Here is a 20,859-nt window from a genome sequence, read left to right as displayed (position 1 = left end):
CATCCCTGCTGTTTCTCCAGTGTCCAATGGGACAGAATTCAGGAGAACCAGACTCAAAGGCAGGTGCATGGCTCAAAGTTCCAACTCTTCAACCACTTAGATGACACTGTAATGTTTTTTAGGTTATTCCTTCTCAAATAATTTCTAATCTTCCTTAAAAGCATTCCTTAATGCTTTTAACCACATGATGAACCTGGAAAGATCTGTGCTGTTAAAGAGCTTATGGTTAATCTAATTTAAGTATTAATTCAGCACTTAAACCACTATACAGAAACAGTAAGTTTTCCATGACACAACTTGATCTCTACCACTTAAGGACATAGGATAGATAAATACAGACAAACAGCATTATCAAGAGAATAACCTGTTTTGATTGCTTCAAGCAGCTTGGCATTCTTCTCTCCTTCAAGCAGTCTGTGGTAATACCCAGGGTTTTGTTCCATGTTGGTTTGGGCCCCACTCACAATCATCCAGACCAATGCACGGTGCTCATTGGGGATGCCTTTCCTGATATATCTCTTCACTGCAAGACAAGAAGTATGGTTTTGTTTGTTCATTTAAAAATAAATTTGTAAAAAAAATCCATCTGTATTACTATTTTTTAAATGAGCAGCCTGAAGTTATAGGAAACAATTATCTCCAGACAAGAGTTATTTCCTCTCCTATGCTACCACCTTAGGATAAGCATTTACTTCTCAGCTGCCTAGTATATTCTAGATTCACTCCTAAATTCTTGTCACTCAGACTGCCCCCCTCAGATCTTCAGGCTCAAGTTTTCCTCCCTCCTCTCTTCCCTTATTAAAATTTTGAGTATTTCCTCTCTAGTTTTCTGAATGGAGATACAAGCAGCAAGGTTTCCCCTTGATATTTGTCCTTTTTCCTTCAGACAAGCACTGACTTGATTTTTCCTACATCAGCAGTAGCTTCTGCCATGATGGCTCTGTCCATTCAGCTCTAACATCAATGGCCATATTACCATAACCCTAGGGCTTCAGCTTAGCCCCTGACCACTGAAATACAGCAGAAATTGAGGAATAGGAAATAAGTGCCTCCTGTCTAAATGAGCCCTGGAAAACCTGGAAATGAGCAGTGATGACTTTTCCTAGAATAGCTGTGGAAGTCTTTTCAAATCTACAGTAGTTCTTATCTCCTGCATCATTTTCATCACAAGGGTGTGCTTCAGGGTTTTTTTTTTTAAGCAGATGTTTCAGTGTAAATAACTATGATGCAAGATTACAGGAAGAAGCATCAGGCAACAAAAGCAGCTTCCTCCTGGGAATGGTATGAAAAATATTAAGGAGTCAATACTGCTTATTGGTACATAATCCTAAATCAGTGTTACCTTTTCTGATCCAAAAAGACAGCTGAATGTTTGAGATTCTTCTTTTTTTTCAGGGAGAAGAAAATGACAAATAAAACAGACATTTTGTACTAAATGAATCATGTTGTATCAATAAAAGCATCAACTCCTCCTCTCTACATTTTATGGGACTCAAATCTGAGTGGGAATTTTTATTCCACCCACACACAATATCACTACCTAGCCAGATTTTATTGAATCACACGGTTCTGCAATAAATGCTGCCTAAATTAAAGGTCTTAAAAACAGCAGAGTGAAGCAAGGTTGTGCAACTCAGCCAGACACCTTCTAAATACATTCCACCTAATTACTGCCTATCCTTTAGGACCCAAAGCTGCTTCCCCTGTGTTACCCAACATAAACATGCCCATATAATGAGCATTTCACCCACCTAAAATCTGGTGTTGTCTCTCAAAGAAATGTATTTGTAATAAATGCCTGGTCTTCAGGGTAAAATTTTTGTTTAGCTTTTCAATGAGGATTTATATTACGAGTTACAGACTACAGTTCTAGCTGTAAAGTTACCTTAACTATAACCTTCTTTTAGACTGGAAATAATTCACTTGTTTCCATGGTGGTTTAATAATCCCCACTTCATCTTTTTAACAAGACTTTGAACTCTAATGCTCAAGAAGTCCTATAAATTACAGCAAATACAGGAATGACTATCAAAGACTAGTCTTTACTAATTAGGTAAACAAGAGACATTCAGATGAGCCTAGAAACAAAATACTGAATGGTCACATTTTAACAAAAAATCCCAATTGTATTTTTTTCGGGAACAATTGTAAATTCTGGAAGCACAGTCAACACTGATATCCAACAATACACACGAAATTCAAGAGAAGCATGGACAAGCCTTTGACAGTGGCACAAGGGGAAAGCAGCCTGCAGCACAGCACACACTCATTATTCCTCAGTGTCATCGTTCTCATGGCAATAGCCAGGGGCTTGTATGACCCCAAGTGACTACTGACCCAGCTCCCTTACTCCCTGAGGAATGCAAAAGCCCTTTACATTGTGCTTTTTTTCCCTCCCACCATTATAATACTTGCTAGGATCTGCAAACTGGCATTCAGAAGCAGCAAATTAGTTTTGAAAAGAAGGACAGCTGCAGTTTAATAGATATAATTTATATATGTAGATAAGACATAGATATATCATATCCTATACATAGAATTGTGCTTATACAAATATATGTAGATATATAGGTTCTCTTCCACATTATCCTTGGGAACAAAGAAGCCCACAACAACAGTTCACACTGCAGAATATCCTCCCACTGTAACATCTGAGAAGCTTTCCCAGATGAAGCCAGATCATGCATGGGTCTCCACCCACACATCCAATGTCACTTGTAAACCAAGGGCTTGATCTCAAAAGCAGCACTCTTGAACACCCCCAAGCACTGCACACAGAATCACTTTCAGGACAACCATAGTATGTGGTCTAATTTCTAGAACATACATAGGTGGGAAATATCTTTAGGTAAAATTTTTGCCTCTGTTCATTAACAAAATATGAAACATCAATTTTTAGGAAACCCTCCCCCCTGCTTAATAATTCAATTGCCTCTGACACTTTGTGCCAGTTTCACAAGTTTAGAGTCACACTTTATGAATGAGGTTTCCTTTTTACATGAACAAACAGCTGCCTGAGAAGGTAGCAGCCTAAAAGGGATGATAAATACCCAAAGTAACTTCAAGTGAAAAATATGCAAAAAATAACATTTTTCTGATACTGTACACTACTTATAGTAACAAGATGTAAAAATAAGTCATTTCGACCAGCCTGTCCTTGTTTGATGGTAGAATATGAGAATTTTGGAGACTTTGGCTTCAAGGTAAGTGTTGCATTGCCCTTTTCCCCCCATTAACATTGTTTCCCTCTACAGCATAGACTCAGTTTATATAGCAAAAAAACTCCAAACACTTAAAACCAAAAACTATCTCATCTAAAATATATTGGAAGGTGTGATTTTGAGAAGCATCTGCACTTCTACTTTTTCAGGTACTAACAATTACTGTTGAATGTTGAGGAAATAAACTTGGGCCCTAGAAGAAAAATTCTGTAAGAGAACTGGAAACAGCATACATGGAACTGAAAGCTTTATTTCATGAATACATAACAGAAGAAACAGAGCATATAAGTGCTGTAAATGTTAAAGTTCCAGTCAAACTGGCTTTCCTTACATCAAGCCCCAGCCTGGAATGGAAGTGCTCATGTTATAACCACTGTTTAATACATTTACTTTTCCCTTTCACTGTATTTTATCAAAGATCAGAGTCTTCTGCTCTGGTCACTTCTGACTAGTACACCGACATCCAAATTCCTTTGTGTAGCATGATTTTGGCCAGAATTAGGATAGTTTGAGCAATTATGTTAGTTTGTTGCCCACCTATAAACAAAACAGAGCAGAAGGCTGTATTTTCATCTCATAAAGACAGAGCTTAATGAAACAAAGAAAAAAACTAGGAGAATCTCAGTAGTGGCAGAGGGAGAGAGAAACAGAAAGAAGGCAAGTGACAAACAATGATTATAACCTCATGTGCAGTGGAAACAAGGTGAAGATAAGGGTGAGGGGGGGAAACAATACCAGAAAAATAACGAAAAGAAGGAGACTGGAGAATGAGTGAAAGGAACTGTCAGCCAAATTCCTATGACCTACTCTACCCGCATGCTGCAGTACAGAACAACAGAATGCACTGCTTAATTATAACTGTTAAAACATAGTTTAATTCTTTTTCTTTATAGTGGCACAGAATTATATACCTACAAACCACCCTAGATATGAGGCAAATTCAGTTGCATGTGAACATGCCACATTTCCAAACTCGAAAATTAACACAAGTCATCACCTCTCCCTGTTTGCCTGGGCAGAAATTATGAGCTTCTCTGTGTGTAGACAAATGGGTGTGGAACTACTGAGATATCACACATACACTGTCTCTCTCATACCTACTCACAGCAGGACATACAACATTGGTTCACAGCTACTGCGCTTGGGGAGGGAAGTGGCAAATCAAATATTCCTCTCAGTTTAAGATTATGGCAGAGCCAGCAGCTCTGAGCAAAGCTTCATAGCAATGCAGTCAGGTCCTGGAGGAGGGGAAATTCAGTGAATAACCAGCAGAGCTGCTGGTATTTGCCTGCAAGGAAATCACTGTATAATCATCTTGCAGGATAAAGCACACACCTGCTTACACAATTCCATGTGCATGTCACAGGTTTCAATCTTAATACTGAAATGAGAAGGAAAGTGTTTAAAAATCAGTTCATAGCACAGGTCAACCTTTTACTCTTCTCCTCTGAGGTATCAGATGAGGCTAATGCAGAAAGCTTCTTGTAATAACCCTAAACCTATATTCAGACTACATTTCTTCAATATTACTTATTCTTGTCACTCTGCCTGGAATTACATGTATATGTGAGACTCCATAGCCTAGAAAGCCAGGTATCTTTAGCAAAGGTCAGTAACATCAAAGATGATGCACCAGCTCACAAGGACTTGTCACAGTCCAGAGCTATTGCCTGTGTTCCCTCAGTGGATTTATAGAATCCCAGTTTTCACAAAGAGCAACCTCCTGAAAACAATCAAAGCCATGTTAAAGGCTGCTGCCATTATGTGCCCAGTGGGGCAGCATGACCATTGGTTCTGAAGCCTGGTGGACAAGTTAAGATATTTGGTCAAAGTTTTGTCTCCAAAATAAGAACAAAGGCATTCACACTGTTAGTATCACAGTAACATTCTGTTTCTAAAATACTAAAACTGGGAACACAATGAAAGATAAATGAAATGAACTCACAGAAATTGATAAAACCTGCCACTGTTATCACTCACACATTAAGAGAAGGGTATGAATCAAAACTGAGATTATTTTTCCTCAATGAGAAGACTAAGTTCTTTAAAAGCTCAAAATCCTTACTAATTCAAAATAGTACAAAGTTCTTTCTACATTCAAACTTGACATCCCATAAAAAGCATCATTACATTTGTAAGAAAAAATAATATAGAAGTAGATACTATCTGGTTAGCAGCATATGATCTAGCACTTACAGCTCAAACCTACATTTTCTGGAATTTCTCACCCTTAAAACAAATTTTACACAAAATACACTTTTATATTTAAAATGTCTCACTAGTTATCATCCCATTTCTGGTGCCAAGGAAAAAAAAAAATCAACCCCAAAGCAACAAAACCATCAGAATCACCAGCCAAAGGTTTCACCTTAGAGCACAGCTCTAAATACTTTACCTACATTACAATGCCTGATTAATTTTTGCTTGGTTATACTCCATTTTTCTTCAACATACTTCAGAGAAGAAGCAACCTGATTAGCACGATTTAGAGCAAATAGGAAAATTTAGATGCTTATATAAAAAAATAACCCAGAGAGAGAGTGGGAGGAAACTCCACCCTCTAGCTTTGCCTTCTGACTCTCTCTCCATTTATTTCTACCTGTATCTCTTGCAAGATTAAACATTACTAGAAGTTTTCATGCTCTTTGAAGCAGACATTAACACTTCCATCAGCATTTTATCCAATGTTGCATTAGCCCTTGCATTAATCTTACTTTCTTCACTTCGTAAGGCACTTGTCATCAGTTCTTAGCACACACTTTTTTGTGTGCATAGTGCATGTCATTTTACAAAAGGAGCATAAGGAGAGCTAGAAAATCTCAGCGGCCTAAAAAAACTTTCAAAGAGGAAGCAACTGACATCCTGATCCCTGGGGTTCAAGACAGCATCTTCTACATAATCTCATATCTTTTTAAACAGAGCACAGAGAACAATACAGCCAACAGCTGCAAAACAGCATCTTGGAGTGCCAGAGGCCACAATAGTTGGGTTACAGATTTAACAAGATATTAGTTTGCTGAAGAGGGATTACTCCTTCAGAAGGTTTCAATGAAATCCCTCTGACAACAGCATACTTGCTTATGCATCATTACTGTTTATACTACTGGTTTTCATTTGAAGACAGAAATAGTATTCAACATTCAAAAAGACAAACCTATTGAATCCTAACATAACACACTTTTACCTATAAGGAGACATGAAGCTCACCTTTTAAACTCTTCTGTATATTGTTTTTCCCCTTTAGGAGCTTGGACCATTTTATTGCTCTTCTAGTGAGTACCACTAGGTATCTGGAAAAGAATGCTTCATAGGATGCATAATCAAAGTCTTCTGGCCTTTCAAAACCATATGGATCAATCCTACAAAAAAAGGGAATTCCTATAATAATGTTTCTACATACCTACAGCTGAAGGAAATAAAAAAAGGGCAAGTATGCTTTAAATAATTTCCAGTTGCTATTTCTGAAAGCAGCTCAAGACTCGCTCCTCCCAGCAAAAGCCTACTTTACACAAACTTTTACACTCTATTTTGCATATCAAAATTGTTTAAATAAATTAATTTAAACATGCACTATTCAGTCAGTTTCACAGATTTCACTGGGGTTTTTTTTGTTTTTTTTTTTTTTTTTAGTAAGGAGCTTTTGGAGCAAAGAACCCATTGTGTGCAAAACTGACACAAAATTAAAAAACATTTGAAGTGTTGTATGTCCTCCACATAAAAAGTTTGGAAGGTATTTTTCTCCACAACACAGGTGGAGAGTTGAAAAGTATGAGGTACAGCACAACTGGTATAGCTCCAGTATAGCCTAAATTCTCTTTCCAGACAGCTGTGTGCAGAAAAATAACAACAGAAAGTACAAGTGTAATAAGTTACAAACTTTTTTCTTAAATGGGTAATTTCTGAAATTATCTTCATGAAAAATTACAATATGGAAAAAAGACAAATCCTTGTGCCAATCTACCTTCTTCACAAGTAGTACCAAAATGCTTATTTCATTATCTTGTACACTTGTTCAGTGTTACTGCACATTATCTCAGGCAGCACAATAATGACAGACTATCAGAACTGCATGGCTGAATCTCATGTATCAACTCACCTTGCCAAATTAGATTTATGGCAACTTCCCAGGGTGCTCCATACCTGCAAATTATCACCTGAGTACAGGACATTAAAGGGCTTCACAGAATAGTTAAACAGGCAGAGGGATCTGTCCAGTCAGACAAGGTTTCAAGACAGACTTCAGGACTTAACTTCCCAAAACACTGCCTGTTTCATTCATGGCGAAGGAATTTGGCCATGGAGCAGCACTGACACAGCCTTCGGAAAACTGGCTCACGGGAGCGTCACAGGTAGTAAAAACATGAATCAGATGAGGAACAATTAAATATTCAGACCTCAAATTGTTAATACACTGTTGGCTGTTTAGAAGAGTCACCTTAGCATTCGTGTACTCCTCAAATCTGACACAAACGCCACAGGTGTAAAAAGCAACGAGACCCCCGACACAGGTTTCTCTGAGGACACCGAACATGAGAACACACACACAACAAAACCCCCTCACACGTCCATCAACACACATCTCTCATTTACGGCTGCCTAGGCAGCACAGATTAATTTCACGCTCCGCTCCATGCCGAAGGTTAGGAAGGGGGGGGGGGGGGGGGGGGGGGGGGAAAAAAAAAAAAAGTGCGGAGGAAGGGTTTGGGGAAGCCACCTTCTCCGGCTGCCCTCGGGCAGGGCAGGTTGCGGTGGGCGCTCGCTGCCCTCAGCCGCGCCCGGGCCGTTCTGGGGGGGCTCCCCCGGCCGCAGCCCCGGCAGGGCGGGCTCCGAGCGCCCGGGGAGGCACCGCTCGCCCTCCGCGTGCGGCCGGAGCCCAGCGCCGTGGGCAGCCCTACCTGTACGCCCAGTCCCGCTCCTCCTCTCTCCTCGCCATCGGCCGCCCCGCTGGCGCCCGGCGGGCGGGCGCTCCCCAGGCCGAGCAGCGCCGCAGCCGCGGCCCCGCGCCGAGCTCCGGCTCCCCAGTTCAACTCTCCGCCGGCTGCGAGGGGCGGGGGCAGCCGGCGGGCCCGCCCCGTGCCCGGGCCGGCAGCGGGCAGGGCCGGGCAGGGCAGGGCCGGGCAGGGCAGGGCCGGGCCGGGCCGGGCCGGGCCGGGCCGGGCAGGGCAGCGGAGCTCCGCACCCGCGGGACCGAGCCGCGGGTGTGCTGCTGATCCCGGCTTATATTTCTGTATGTCACATTTCATTCACGTCTTGGGGGGGGGGAGGGAAATCGAAATGTTTTAGCACGAGGGAAATGTCTCACTAGTACCGGTGGAGAGTGGTTTCAGGTACAGTTCTTCAAACCCAAGGAATTTCCCCATAAGCAGGAAGAAGAGGTGGTTGAGCTACTATTTAAGTTTGCTTGGTTAGTTTGGGATATTTATTTTTTTTTCCCCTCAAATCGTCACAATCTTCTTTTTAATTTCCCCAAATTATTCATTACAGCCATAATCACAAAATCACAGAATATTCTGAGTTGAAAGGTGGACCCACAAGGATCATAAAAAGCCCAACTTCTGACCCTGCAGAGGCCAACCCGAGAGTCACACCCTGTGTGTGAGAGTCCATTGTCCAAATGCATCTTCAACTCTATCAGGTTTGGTGCTGTGACCACTTCCCTGGAGAACTTGTTCCAATGCCCAGCCATCCTCTGGGTGAAGAACCCTTTTCCACTACACTGAAATATTGACAACTTCAGCTTCTGCTGATTAGTTTCCACCATAAATTAACATTCATTTAGATATTATTTAAATAGGTGGTAGATTGTAAAAAAATGTGGAGTAGTAATACAGAAAATTATACCAAAAAAACTGGCTTCCCCATTTCCAGAAACCACCTCTAAAATTAGCACGCTGTTCTTCATCTTTAGAGGTCTTGAACAAAGCCTGAAGCCCACAGGGACTCAGCCCTACCTGCCTGCCAGCAACTTAATTCATAAGACACCGCAGAACAGAAGGGAGAGAGCAAAATTATATCCCTGCTTGTACATTTTCTGAATCAAGTTCTGACTTCGCAACCCAGCAAAGTGCTTGGAAAATTACAGCTACTGCTGGGGAAACATTATCCTGTTCAGCCAGCAAGTAAGAGTTGCTGCAGACAACAGATGGGATTTCACAAGGGAGATCAACAGTTGTTCCAGCACACTCTTCAGGAAAGCTACCTTCCCTCTGCGGGATCACAGGCCATCACCCACACAGAAATGAAAAAGTAGCACGGCTCCAGTGGCAGGGAAGAGAAAATAGAGAGGTTTGTACTTGGCTTAACAGACACTGCAGTGCTGTGAAAATCTGCGATTGTTCAGCAAAACATAATCATTACCTTTTTGGTACGGGGGAGCGGGAGGGAATTCTGTGCTTCAGCGAGCGTAGGGCTGCTGCTGCAGGAGGGTGGTCCTGCTCGAATTACTGTGCAGCATCCCGAGCTCGCTGGGGCGCTGGCAGAAGCGGGGCGTGACCGCAGCCCAGCCCGGGAGAGCGGCCGGGCCCGAGCCGAGCCGAGCCGAGCCGAGCCGAGCCGAGCCGAGCCGAGCCGAGCCGCGCTGGAATCGCCGCCAGCGCTGCCTTGGCGGAGCGTGGGCAGAGGTACGCTCAGCAAACAGCTCTGCCCAGCGACAGGGCCACGGCCTCACGCAAAATCCTTGGCAGAGGTGGGGGGAATAGGAGGCAGCGTTGTCCCACGGAAGAAAAGAAGGAAGCCTCAGTTAAGCAGAATATCCTTTTCTCCTCTAAATCCATAGGCTTGTTAGGTAACAGAGTTATATTTCGTCTATCAACATTAAGCCTCTTGGAGTGTATGCTCTTTAAAATGGATGTATCAACAGTTCCCTTTGATTGTTTCTGTTATTAATTTAGGTACATCTTCTGTGCATCAAGGTTAGCGCTCAGTGTACTTTTTGCTGAAGCCTCAAATGTTAAGAGCAGTTTCTATTGCAGTTTCTAACACAAACACAACTGTGCAGCTGACTCAGATTTATGCCTGTTACACACAAAAGCTCCCATTAAGAATGCTTAGGTTATTAACTGATTAATAGAAATAATTCCTAAATTTCAGTACAATAATTGGATCCCCATATTTTGTCTGATAATACGAGCCAGCCCACTGTCTGGCAAGAGAGAATACCTTGGTTGTCCTTCCCAGGATATCAGTGCTGCTCTCTTCTGGGCAGATGATATCATGTTGCCTTTAAAGGCATTCAAAGAAACTCGTGCATAAACCCTCGAATCTGAAAACTACTTTGGTGGTGTGATCAGCAGAAAAGGATACTATTTACTTTTGATCCTTTGCTTCTGAAGGAGCTGGAAACAGTGGCAGAGTGCAAAAGGGTGGGCTTAGCTCATGTCAGTGAAGCTCACAGCCTTCCTATCTGCCACCTGGTGCAAATGGAAATATACTTCATACAACGTCTCCCCTACCCCCCTTTTTGCATCTGAACCTTAACCCTGAAGTTTTTGTGTTATGGTGAACATGTTTGGTTGAAACTCTCGTCGTTCTGCTCTCGGAGTAAAATAGTGACTCCCTTAAAATAGCGACTTCCCTTTAAGGGTAGGCATTTAGATGTGTTCCCTGCAAAGGCAGATGAAGACAGCAGATGAGTGTTTCACAGGCTGAGCCATTCAGAGCTTTGTTTGTCTCATACCCTGCATTTTAGTGAGGAGGCTTCCCTTCTTGTGTTTGCAGAGCAGTTGCTAAATAACAGTACCAGGATGATTCTCAGCCTTATCAGGAATTATTCTGGAGTGGCTTCATGCTTCCTAACGCTGTGATGTGTGCTATGTCACCGACGTTTGATGTATCAACAGTGCTGAAATGTGGTCCAGCTCCTCATATACCACCCCACAGCCATTGTTACTCTTACTGCCAGAAGTGGAGAAGGAGCATCAGGAGAAATTCCTCAACAGTATTTGTGCTGGAAGTATTTCTTTGACTGCCTGTGGGACCATAAGGATTCTTTATCCATTCAAGAATGGAAGAAATAGGTTTATTCTTTTGAATATCAGATAGGTGTCTGGGGGTTTTTTCCCTGAGTTTTTTTTTTTTTTTTTGCTGGCTTCAGGGAGGCCAAAGAATATAAATTGGTTGGGAAAGAACAGTGCTATAGGACCGAGAAAAGAATAAGGTGTGGGTGAATATAGGTGTATATGGATATAGTGTGCCTACTATTTTTAAAACAGCACAGGTGAATATGTTCATAAGAAATACCAGTGAGAAACACCATTTCCAGCAAGGGTAGCAGCTCTGCTTTTTCAAATCCAGACAGGAATTTAATTTTTTTAAAAAAATCTCAACTGCTTACAAGATGGTTTAATAGACCCTGTTTAAAAAATATGAATGCAGAAACACTGAAGAAGAGATAAAAAGGTAATTCTCACTACTGTCTGGGTGCTGTAGTATTCTAAGTAAGGGATGAAATTCCCACAGCATAACGTGGCTTCCCTAGCTCATGTGATTTTCCATACAGTCACTCATCTTCGTGTCTGTACTTAGTTAACCACACCACACAAGTGTACCCTGCTTCCTTGGAGCTCTACTCTTTGGCTGGAGCTACTTTCCCATGACCTGAAATAAATCTGCTGCTCCAAACTTGGGGAAAACAGTTAAGTTTAAGTAGATTTGGCAGTATAGAATATCCAGTAAGAAGTAAATGTGTTTGTGTGTGTGTGTATGTATATATATATAAATATATATATATATATATACATATATACATATATGTGTATATGTCACTGCTTGTCTATATTCTTGCATAGACATAACGTGCTCCAGGACTAGACAACTCATCCATCTAATGAGATTAAGGAATGCAACTGTCACATCCAGACACCTTTAGTTCCTGTTGCAACCAACTATGTACCAAGTTTAATCAAACCTCACCTACATATGGATTAAGGCTCTCAATCCATAATGAAATGTGATGAAATGCTGAACTTGCTCCATGTTTTTGTCCCAGCAAATTGCATCATGCTTACATAATTGTAGTCTGCAGGCCTGATTAAACCTGATCACATGAATTGTTCCATCAGCATTCACTGAACTTTAGAACAGACTGCATAGCAAGGACAGAAATGTGTTTTTAAAAGTTAATTTCCACCATTCCCTAAAGGCTTCACAGCTTCATGTGTATGAAGGTTACTAGCTGTTAGGACAAGTTACACCTATGTGTAGTCTGGGACCTGCCAGTGTTTTGTTTATTCTTGGTATGACTGTAGCCCTGGGAGTCAAAGCATACTGATAAGAGTATCTATAAAAAGTAGCTCTAAAGCTTGCTGCATAGCACTGCAGCTGCCTGGAGAATCAACATTACCAGTGGAAACCTCTGCAGAAAGGTTTCTGCACTCAGCTGTCATCCTCCAGCTGTGTCAGAAAAGAAGGCTCAAGGCTCTAAGTGACAATACTAGAAACAACAGGGGGAGAGAAATTATATGGTAGTGCCCTCGGTGTGAAAAACACAGCAAAATTATATGTCAAAAGTGATATGGGAAAGACACCTAAACACTATTAGCAGGAAGCATTCCTAAGGCAGGGACAAGGGTGTCCTTAGGAAAAAAGTCAGTAGCTATCACAGATCAGTAACTCAACAATGTGGAACTGAATAGAGCAGGAGAGAAATTAATTAATCTCCCTTAGGTCAAGCTGCAACTCTGTAAAACATGTTTGTTATTCGACTGACAAAGTGAAGTATTTTCTAGATGGCTTTGTTCTGTTTATCTTGTTTTTCCTTATCTACTTGAATGATCATGAGGGATGTCCTGAAAGCCCTTTAAATCACGCTGATGATGTTTACCTTCCTGGCTGCATGAGTACAAGGCTTATAACTGAACTTTGAAATTTCATAGGGAGAGATGATAGGCAAGATTGGAGATTATTAACTCCTTACTTGTCCCATCCCCTTTTCTTTCTTATCCCCAGTTGTGAAGGTACCCTGCCAAGCAAATCAGGTGGCTCAAATATGTACTCATTAGGGATGGGGTTTAATTTGGGTGTGCTCTGTCTGCTATGATTTACCATTTGGTTCTAGTTGAGAGAAGTTAAGGCAAACATTCTCCTGGCCTTTGATGGCTTCTGCACTAGGATTCCTCCACAAGGACTCTCATTTCAGTTGTCTCAAGTAGTATCCCAATCAGGAAGAGTTATTTTTACAGGTCTTTAAATACAGTATTTGCATGTAAATACACGGTTTTAGCTGTGAAGAACATTAGCTATGTCACTTGGTTGTCTCTATGCAGTAAGGGGTTTCTCTAAAAATAATACATTAAGTAAAAACAACCAAGCAAACAAACAAACAAAACCCAAACAAAAAACCTTAAAGTAATAGCTATACTTTAAAGAGAATAAGGTGTAAAGAGAATAAGGTCTACCTGCCCAGTCAGGAACAGACATCAGTTTCACGCATGGAATAAGGATGAGTTTTGTAGGAGCCCAGAAGGGAAGTTTCTGTAAATAGAAACTATTTTATAATGCATACATACAGGGGTACTTTAAATTAGATCAGTAAATTCTCTTTCTGTGGGTTTCAAGTGCTGAAGTCTGCAAAGGTGCTGAACTCTGCAAAAGGTAATGTGCTCCCAAGGAGATTGTTCTTCATCATAGCTCTCTACACGTTTATCCCCTCCATATTTTTCAAAATCACAGTCTGAAAGAAAAAGGAGTTTTGTGAAAACCTAAAACTGGGCTTGGCAGCAAGAATGAGTGAAGTTTCTTGGAACTGCAAGGTTGTAGCAACAACCATCAGTACAGACATGCCTCAGTACTTAGATGGGATCAGGATATCAGCTGAAGTATCATGTTTATAAATTCCTTTGGAAGGGAAGAAACTGTGATTGCAACATCTAGGATCAAATTATTACTTTCTTCTTGCTTACTTTGTCAGGTTACAAATTACATCACATGACTAATACTGGAGGAAAAATGTAACTCATTTTGTGTTAATTTGCCGCTAAGTGTTCTTAGTACTGGGACAAACTGGTACATTGTCAAAATTGAAATAACTTAATTATTCTTTTTAATATTTCGGCTATTTCTGACACTGCTCTTTCCCATCTCAGAGTAATCATGTTGAAGAGGGAAGCATAACATTGAAAACAAGCAGCAGCATTTTGTTATTTCCATGGTTTGCTGGGTAATTGGATACAAAAATATGTTCTCAGTCAGCTGTTTGATGCTTTTTTCCATTTAAACTGTAGCTCTTTTGTCAACAAAGCACCAGTTTGTTTTTTTCAACTGAGAAATTTTATTTTAGCTGTGTATGAATTGCAGAAAATTATATAACTTGATTTGCTTCAATTATTCAGGGAGCCATAGCAGTCATTGAGTGTGACAGTACTGCATATTTATATTGCTTCTGCAACAGGTACTATTTCTGTGTTTTCTTATTTCTCAAAAATGTATTTTTCAAAAGTTTTCTTCTCAGAAACTCCAAATGTCTAATTTTTATAATTTCCTTTTACATGATATCTTTTCATTGACAATCCTCCATGAGCAGTTGCTGATTTCCTGAACACAGTCAAGTAAGTTTTATGGTCATTGTTATCTTTCCTGATCTATGCAAAGTAATTTCTTTTCGTATGGTTGCAAAAATGCAAATGTTGTCGTATTAGACATTGGTGGAAAATTGTTGATGAAAAATTGACTGTAGTCATAATCTACATGTAGATACAGATCAACTCACCAAAATACATAAGTGATACTTAGAATTGACAGTAGACCATTAGAGTTGTGGACATGCCTCGTAGGGCTCTGATTCTCTGCCATACTCAGTTACAGTTTAGCCCATGATATCTACATGTGATGAAACCATTTAGCATTCTAAAGAATGACTGTATAAGTAATTCCATCTGCAGTTCTCTTAACTACACTGTCTTCTCTCAGACACAGCTTTTTGTATTTTGATGGCAGCATAAATGCCTTGTATAAATTTTGTTGAGAATTACAGACATTGAGAATTTACTGTTTCTTTATATGTAGGCAACAGATTACTTTGTATAACTGAAACACTTTTCAGCAAAGAAAGCTCATATTAAATACCACAGAAATCAACAGAATGGGCTGAGTGTTCTTCATGCCTCTTAATAATTTTCAGTTCTTTGTTTCATCCTTTCTAGCCCCTGGGGTTTAAGCAGCTGTAGAGTTGGGGATCAGAGTGTATGGTATGAATCACTCAAGAAGAGATGATTCTCCTCCAGTGTGAAAATCTGTCACTCAGGCCTTTACTCAAGAAAAAAAGGTGGTTTCTCTCTCCAGCTCCAGCGCCCAGCTCTGGAACCCACTCAAGTCTTAGAGCCTTCCAAGGTGCAACACAGAGTTGCTGATCCAGAAGAAATAATGCTAGGAAGATCTAGTACTCATCCTAGCCAAAAATGTCCAGTCTCTGCTGGAAGGAACCTGTCTCTCATGAAATATATTACATGTGGCATGTAATGGCATTTCTTTGCTTGTGTTACAAAAAGTAGAGGTGGGGGCTATGCATTAAAGCAGGCCAGATCATAAATGTGAAGGTATAGTCACAGTTTTACTTCACATCTGAGTACTCAGGGGAAGTAAATATGAAAGACTTGCAAGTAGAACTAAAACAAGTTCAGCCTTACATCTGGTAGAAAAAAAATCTTCTGGTGAATTGGATATTGTGCTAAACAATGCAGAATTTCCCCACTGAGCATTACAGGATTAATTATTGCTCACAGCAAAGTTGCAAGTCTAGCATCTCTGTGCAAGCTGAGAATCAAATGATCAGATGCTATGAAGATGGACCCCTTGCTAAGAACTTCTTCAGACTCACCCAGTGCTTCAGAAAAGAAAAAAAAAGAAAAAAAAAAAAAGAAAAGGAAAAAAAAGAAAGAGGGGAGTCTTGGAAGTCTTCTTCCAGAGAGGACTCGGCTTTCAAAGTGCACACAGTATTCATGAGCATGACTGGGATATGCTCTGTGTGGAAAAACACTGTAGTTCTTTTGATTGCACTTAATATGTTTTAGAGTACTGGCTGTGTGGTTACTACAAGGGATGGTCAGAGTTCACAGCATAGGTTCTACCATGAAATAAATGCAGGATTAGCAAGGTGTTGTATTTCCCACAGCAATGATAATATGTCCCTAACAAAACCTTTCATATTCCCAGGAGAGAAAGTTAATGCTGGTCCTTGCAGTTAAGCTTATGCAGTGATAATAAACAGTACTTAAAAACCTCACAGTTGCTGTCAAGGGTCCTCACAAAGGGTCATTTGTAATGAAACAAAAGACAGCTCTGGTGGACTGATTTCCGGAAAGAAGTAACAATTAGATAACACATAAGAATCAGTGTCTGGCTTTAGCTCTTCAGTGGTCTGATTTGCTGCTCCAGCACCCTTCAGTACCTTTTGTAAATACTTCCTTCTGTGCAGTTATTGGCTTTTGCAACTTGCACTCTCCTGACCCACAGAGCCCACAAACTTCAGTTGTCTGGGTCCAGCCTGCACTTAACATTTCTTGCTAAACAATTTTGAAAACCAGTGGAGTAACACCAAATAATATCTGTGAGATTTGCAGCAGATGATTGCAAGGAAGAGAGCTGTGAATGCTGAAATATTTATTATAAGGTCATGCAAGATACTTATCTTGTCACTTCTAAATGAAACTAAAAAACAAAGGCATCTTGGATCTTCTCCCTGAACATACATACTGCAATACAGTAATTGTGTAGATGGTCTGTATTATTACAAATGGGTAAAAATTAGAAGAGACAGAATCTGTCTTTGACAAATGTGAGGAGACATGAGGCAGAACACCACAGAGAATCACTGCATCAGGGTTTTTTCAGGGTTTATGCAGCTCTAATTTGAACATGACTATTTTTAGAAGACGTGTTGTACATACCAACAACACTAATGACTAATGCTAGATGAGACAACCATGTTCCTAAAGCCAGTGACATCATGCAGCTCTCAGGATTTAACTAAAGCATGTTTTAGCAAGTAGTAGTAAAAAGTAATTAATTATTTTTGTTTCCATCAAATTGAATTATACTTTTATTTTACCTCTCTTTTCCTTTCAGAAGTTAATCCTGAGAGTAATTTTGCAGCCTTTAGTTCTTACTATTTAATGGAGTGAATGACTTTTCTACAAAATTCAGATTTTTTTTATGTTATGGATGGAAACCATGACTTCCTATTGCATTCATTTTATTGCTATTCTGTGATACTTCTAAGATTTTGGGAAGCAAATAATCCCTACAAAGGAAACTGTCTTCCCCATTCCTAAACGGTGAGAAAAGCAGAGAAGAAGATTCTGTAATGTCTGGCAAGGGACACACAAACACATTTGCAATATAGACCCACATTGATAAGAGAGGTATCCTGAGCTGGCCCAGAATAAGGGAGCTATTTATTGCAGGGCAAAATTCTGTCTGCCTTTGCCAAGGGCATCTTTCTTTTCACTGTTTACTACTAGCAAGCTGTTCACTCACAGATCTACCCACAGTCCTTAATGATAATGTTTATAAGTGATAAAGCAGATTCATTAGAAAAGTTTCTGACTGGCTTTGGTGGCTAGGGAATGCAAGCTGAGTGGCAAGCAGCGGGGAGTCAGAGAGAGCACTTTGAGCTATGCCTGCAGCAGAATAACACCCAAAGAAATAATTGTACAGACACTATCAATGAATGTCAAAACGGCCTTGAAGTAAATTGTGGAGGATTTGATTGCTGATCTCAGCAAAATACCATCCAGACCTTGTCAGCTGCAGAAAATGAAAAAGAGTCAGGACCTGCAAAATGCAAGGGCTCCAATTAGGCAAAGCCACTTAGCTGTTGGTTCATGCTTAGCTTAGGTACTGAGCCCACTGTAGACACAACATGGAATCACAGAATCTTAGTGTCACCAAAACCAAGGGAATCAAAGAAACTCTCCAACACCATCTTTTAAGTATTAGAGAATCAGGCATTACTTTATTCTGGCCAAGATGTGCAAAGGAAATCCTTCCATCCAGACGTGACAATAGTATCAGAGCATCATTTCTGTTGGCCACTGCCTTTAAGGTACTTGAGTCCAACCATAAACCCAGCATTGCCAAATCCAGCTTTTGCCCTGAAGTGGCAGGACTTTGCAGAAATTGGAGAGGGAGGGAGGGGGAGGTGCTCCAAAAATGGCTTGCATGAGGTGAAGGAGCCAGTGCTCTTCTCAGAGAGGTTGCCAGTGTTGCAGTCTTCCTTTCAGTCGTACACAAACACCTCATCTAAATGACAACAAACCCTGAGATTATTTTTGTCCACAGTAATCTGGAAAAGTAGTTGAAGGATTTCCATCCTATAAAATATAAAAGTACACTCTGTGCCAAGAGGTAAGAGGGCTTTAAGACCTCCATGATCTGGTACTCTTAAGTCCCTGTGGCAACTTCATTATCAGCTGAGCCTGGAAACCCTGTGTGCATTGGGGAAGGCAGAGGTAATGACATAAAAGGTCTTGCAGAAATAAAAGGAGGTTTAGTCAGCCAAAATTGCTGCATTTTATCAGCCTAGAAGTGCTGTGTGTGCAAAAGGAATGCCCCAGGGCTGGTGAAATATGTTATGGAGGTATTGCCTCTGCTCCGCTTAGCTTTGCCCATATGACTCGCAAACTGTTGTGGGGTCAAAAAGAAGATATTAAAATCTAGGAATGAAATAGAGTTCCTGGATTGCTGGAGGGAGGAGTTACCAAGTGCTGTTCTTTGCCAGCGATATGTTCTTCTGGGCATAAATCAAGGTTTCCTCTTTGTCACTACAGCCTTTGCTGAGCATTTCTCCTTCCCTGGTACTGTAGGAAGCCTCCATGCTCTTCTGTGCCCCACAGCTGCTCACTGTCATGGAGAGCAGCCCTGCAAAAGCACCAAGACAGCTCCTATCCTGGCAGCTGCCCTGCAGCACTGGGGATGGGGTGAGCAGAGGGAAAGCCATGGGCAAATACATTTGTGTATTTGTCCAGGTCCTTACAAACACCACCCATTCCCATGGGCAAAGGGGGGACAATGGTGGCAGTGGCAGAGCAAGAGGAGGTTGGTGTTTGTACAAGGTTTTGGATCAGGGCTGCATTAGAGAACACAGCTCTTACGGTCTTGTTCGCTCACAGATGGTGAGTGAATTTGATAGTGGCTTGTAGAGATGAAGGCAGTGGCAGAGCTCAGCCCTGGTGCAAATATAACATGCCTGGTTTGTTTGTTGTGCATTTGTGGTCTGATAGCTGAGTGCCAGATGTCCTTCTGCCATTCTGGAAATGCCAGAGGGAATGCTGCTACCTGCTTTGCTGCTGCCTTGTGCTGGCCAGGGCTCCAAGGTGCAGAGGACTCAGCCTTCCTCACAAGGTTCCTCCTGCAGCTGAGGTGGTGGAAGAGGGGAAAATCGCAAGGTATCCAGGGATGAGTGGGTACTGCCCTAGAGCAGAGGAGGGGTGGAAACATTTTCTGTGCTCCACCCCCCCCCCCCCCCCCCCCCAGTATTTTTGTTATTTGAGCACCCAATTGTCACCAAATCTGAGATATGCTGCCAGAATGCAGTATATGTGTGCATCTGTGTAGCTGATCAAAATAGCACATTCAAAATGTTGGAGATTTTTTCATGTCTGTGAGTGCTTTCTTTAAAAAAATAGCAGTGAAACTTTAGAATGGAAAGATTACTATGTTACTGAAAACTCTGTTTGTTTTTGGGGTTTTCCCAGGAATTAATGAGCAGCTGCATGTTGGAAAGAAATTCTTTCTCATGAGACTCTCAGGAGGGTTCAGGAGTCTTTGCTGAACAATAACTGGAAAATTTGACCGAGAGAGCAAGTTCTCTATGTTTCTTGGAAACACGTGATTCATGTTCCAGTCTCATTTTGTAGCCCTTGAACAAGAGAGAAATGTAAGGGGAAAAGTAGGAAAACGGAAAGGAAGAGAGGGAAGCCAGCAATATGAAATGCATGTGTCACAGGATGAGCTTAGCAGAGTTTCCATGTGAGCAGTGAGAGAAAAACATATATTAAGTACTCTTTGCAACATCCTATTTTTACTTTTGTGAAGCCATCCTATTTTTACTTTTGTGAATAATTCATAATTTTTCTTTTGTGAATTGGTGAAGGAATCCAGACGAGTTTTAAACACAAAGATGGATTTTGAAAAAAGAGATATCAAAAACATCTTTTCCTAGAAAAATGTCGTGAATTGGTGGGGCCCAGACTCAAAATCTTTGAACTCTAGAGGATTGAACTCATTGTGGCACAGACATCAGTAACACTGCAAGTCTTAATCTTGGACCTTGCTGTGGGACCTTTGTAGTCAGTCAATATGGATATTTCCTAATTCATGTCTGTGTATTACTAAAGACTGTAGGGGGGACCAGAAAATTATCAGATGATCATCATGTAATGTTGCTTCGCCTCCTGGAAGAGCAGTCTTAGTGATTTTGTGCTGTGGACTGTGGCTACATTAGCATTACAAAGAGCAATGTTTAATGATCAGCTGAAGTATTGATATTACCATCTCCGGGGCAATATCTTTGACCACCTGAACAGCTGGTCATGCTCACTAAACGAAGCATTGTTCGTGGGAGAGCTGCTGGACAGGGTGAAGAGTTAACTCTTAGCTATCACCTTCAGGCAGAATTTGTTTTCCAGACTCCTTTAAGGATGCA

At 41.0% G+C, this 20,859-nt stretch overlaps 1 protein-coding gene across 2 annotated transcripts in view; it reads right to left on the bottom strand.

The window, feature by feature from the left end:
- Positions 1–8,222, bottom strand: part of GRTP1 (growth hormone regulated TBC protein 1) — a 34,846-nt gene extending 26,624 nt beyond the window's left edge. The window contains exons 1-3 of one of the 2 annotated variants that reach the window (XM_062487973.1): positions 8,117–8,222; positions 6,429–6,580; positions 365–523 (exon numbers count right to left, since the gene is read on the bottom strand). In XM_062487973.1, coding sequence (XP_062343957.1) covers positions 365–523; positions 6,429–6,580; positions 8,117–8,154 — 349 coding nt within the window. In that variant the 5' untranslated portion in view covers positions 8,155–8,222. Of the gene's footprint in view, positions 1–364; positions 524–6,428; positions 6,581–7,317; positions 7,420–8,116 lie in introns of those variants that run through there. The other variant, XM_062487974.1, reaches the window with a different exon arrangement.
- Between the last annotated feature and the right edge of the window lie 12,637 nt (positions 8,223–20,859).

Source organism: Cinclus cinclus, chromosome 2 (genome assembly GCF_963662255.1).
Source record: "Cinclus cinclus chromosome 2, bCinCin1.1, whole genome shotgun sequence".
In the NCBI taxonomy this organism is placed as follows: domain Eukaryota; kingdom Metazoa; phylum Chordata; class Aves; order Passeriformes; family Cinclidae; genus Cinclus; species Cinclus cinclus.
The sequence above is the reverse complement of the archived record's forward strand: the minus strand, read 5'-3'. Positions and strand labels throughout refer to the sequence as shown.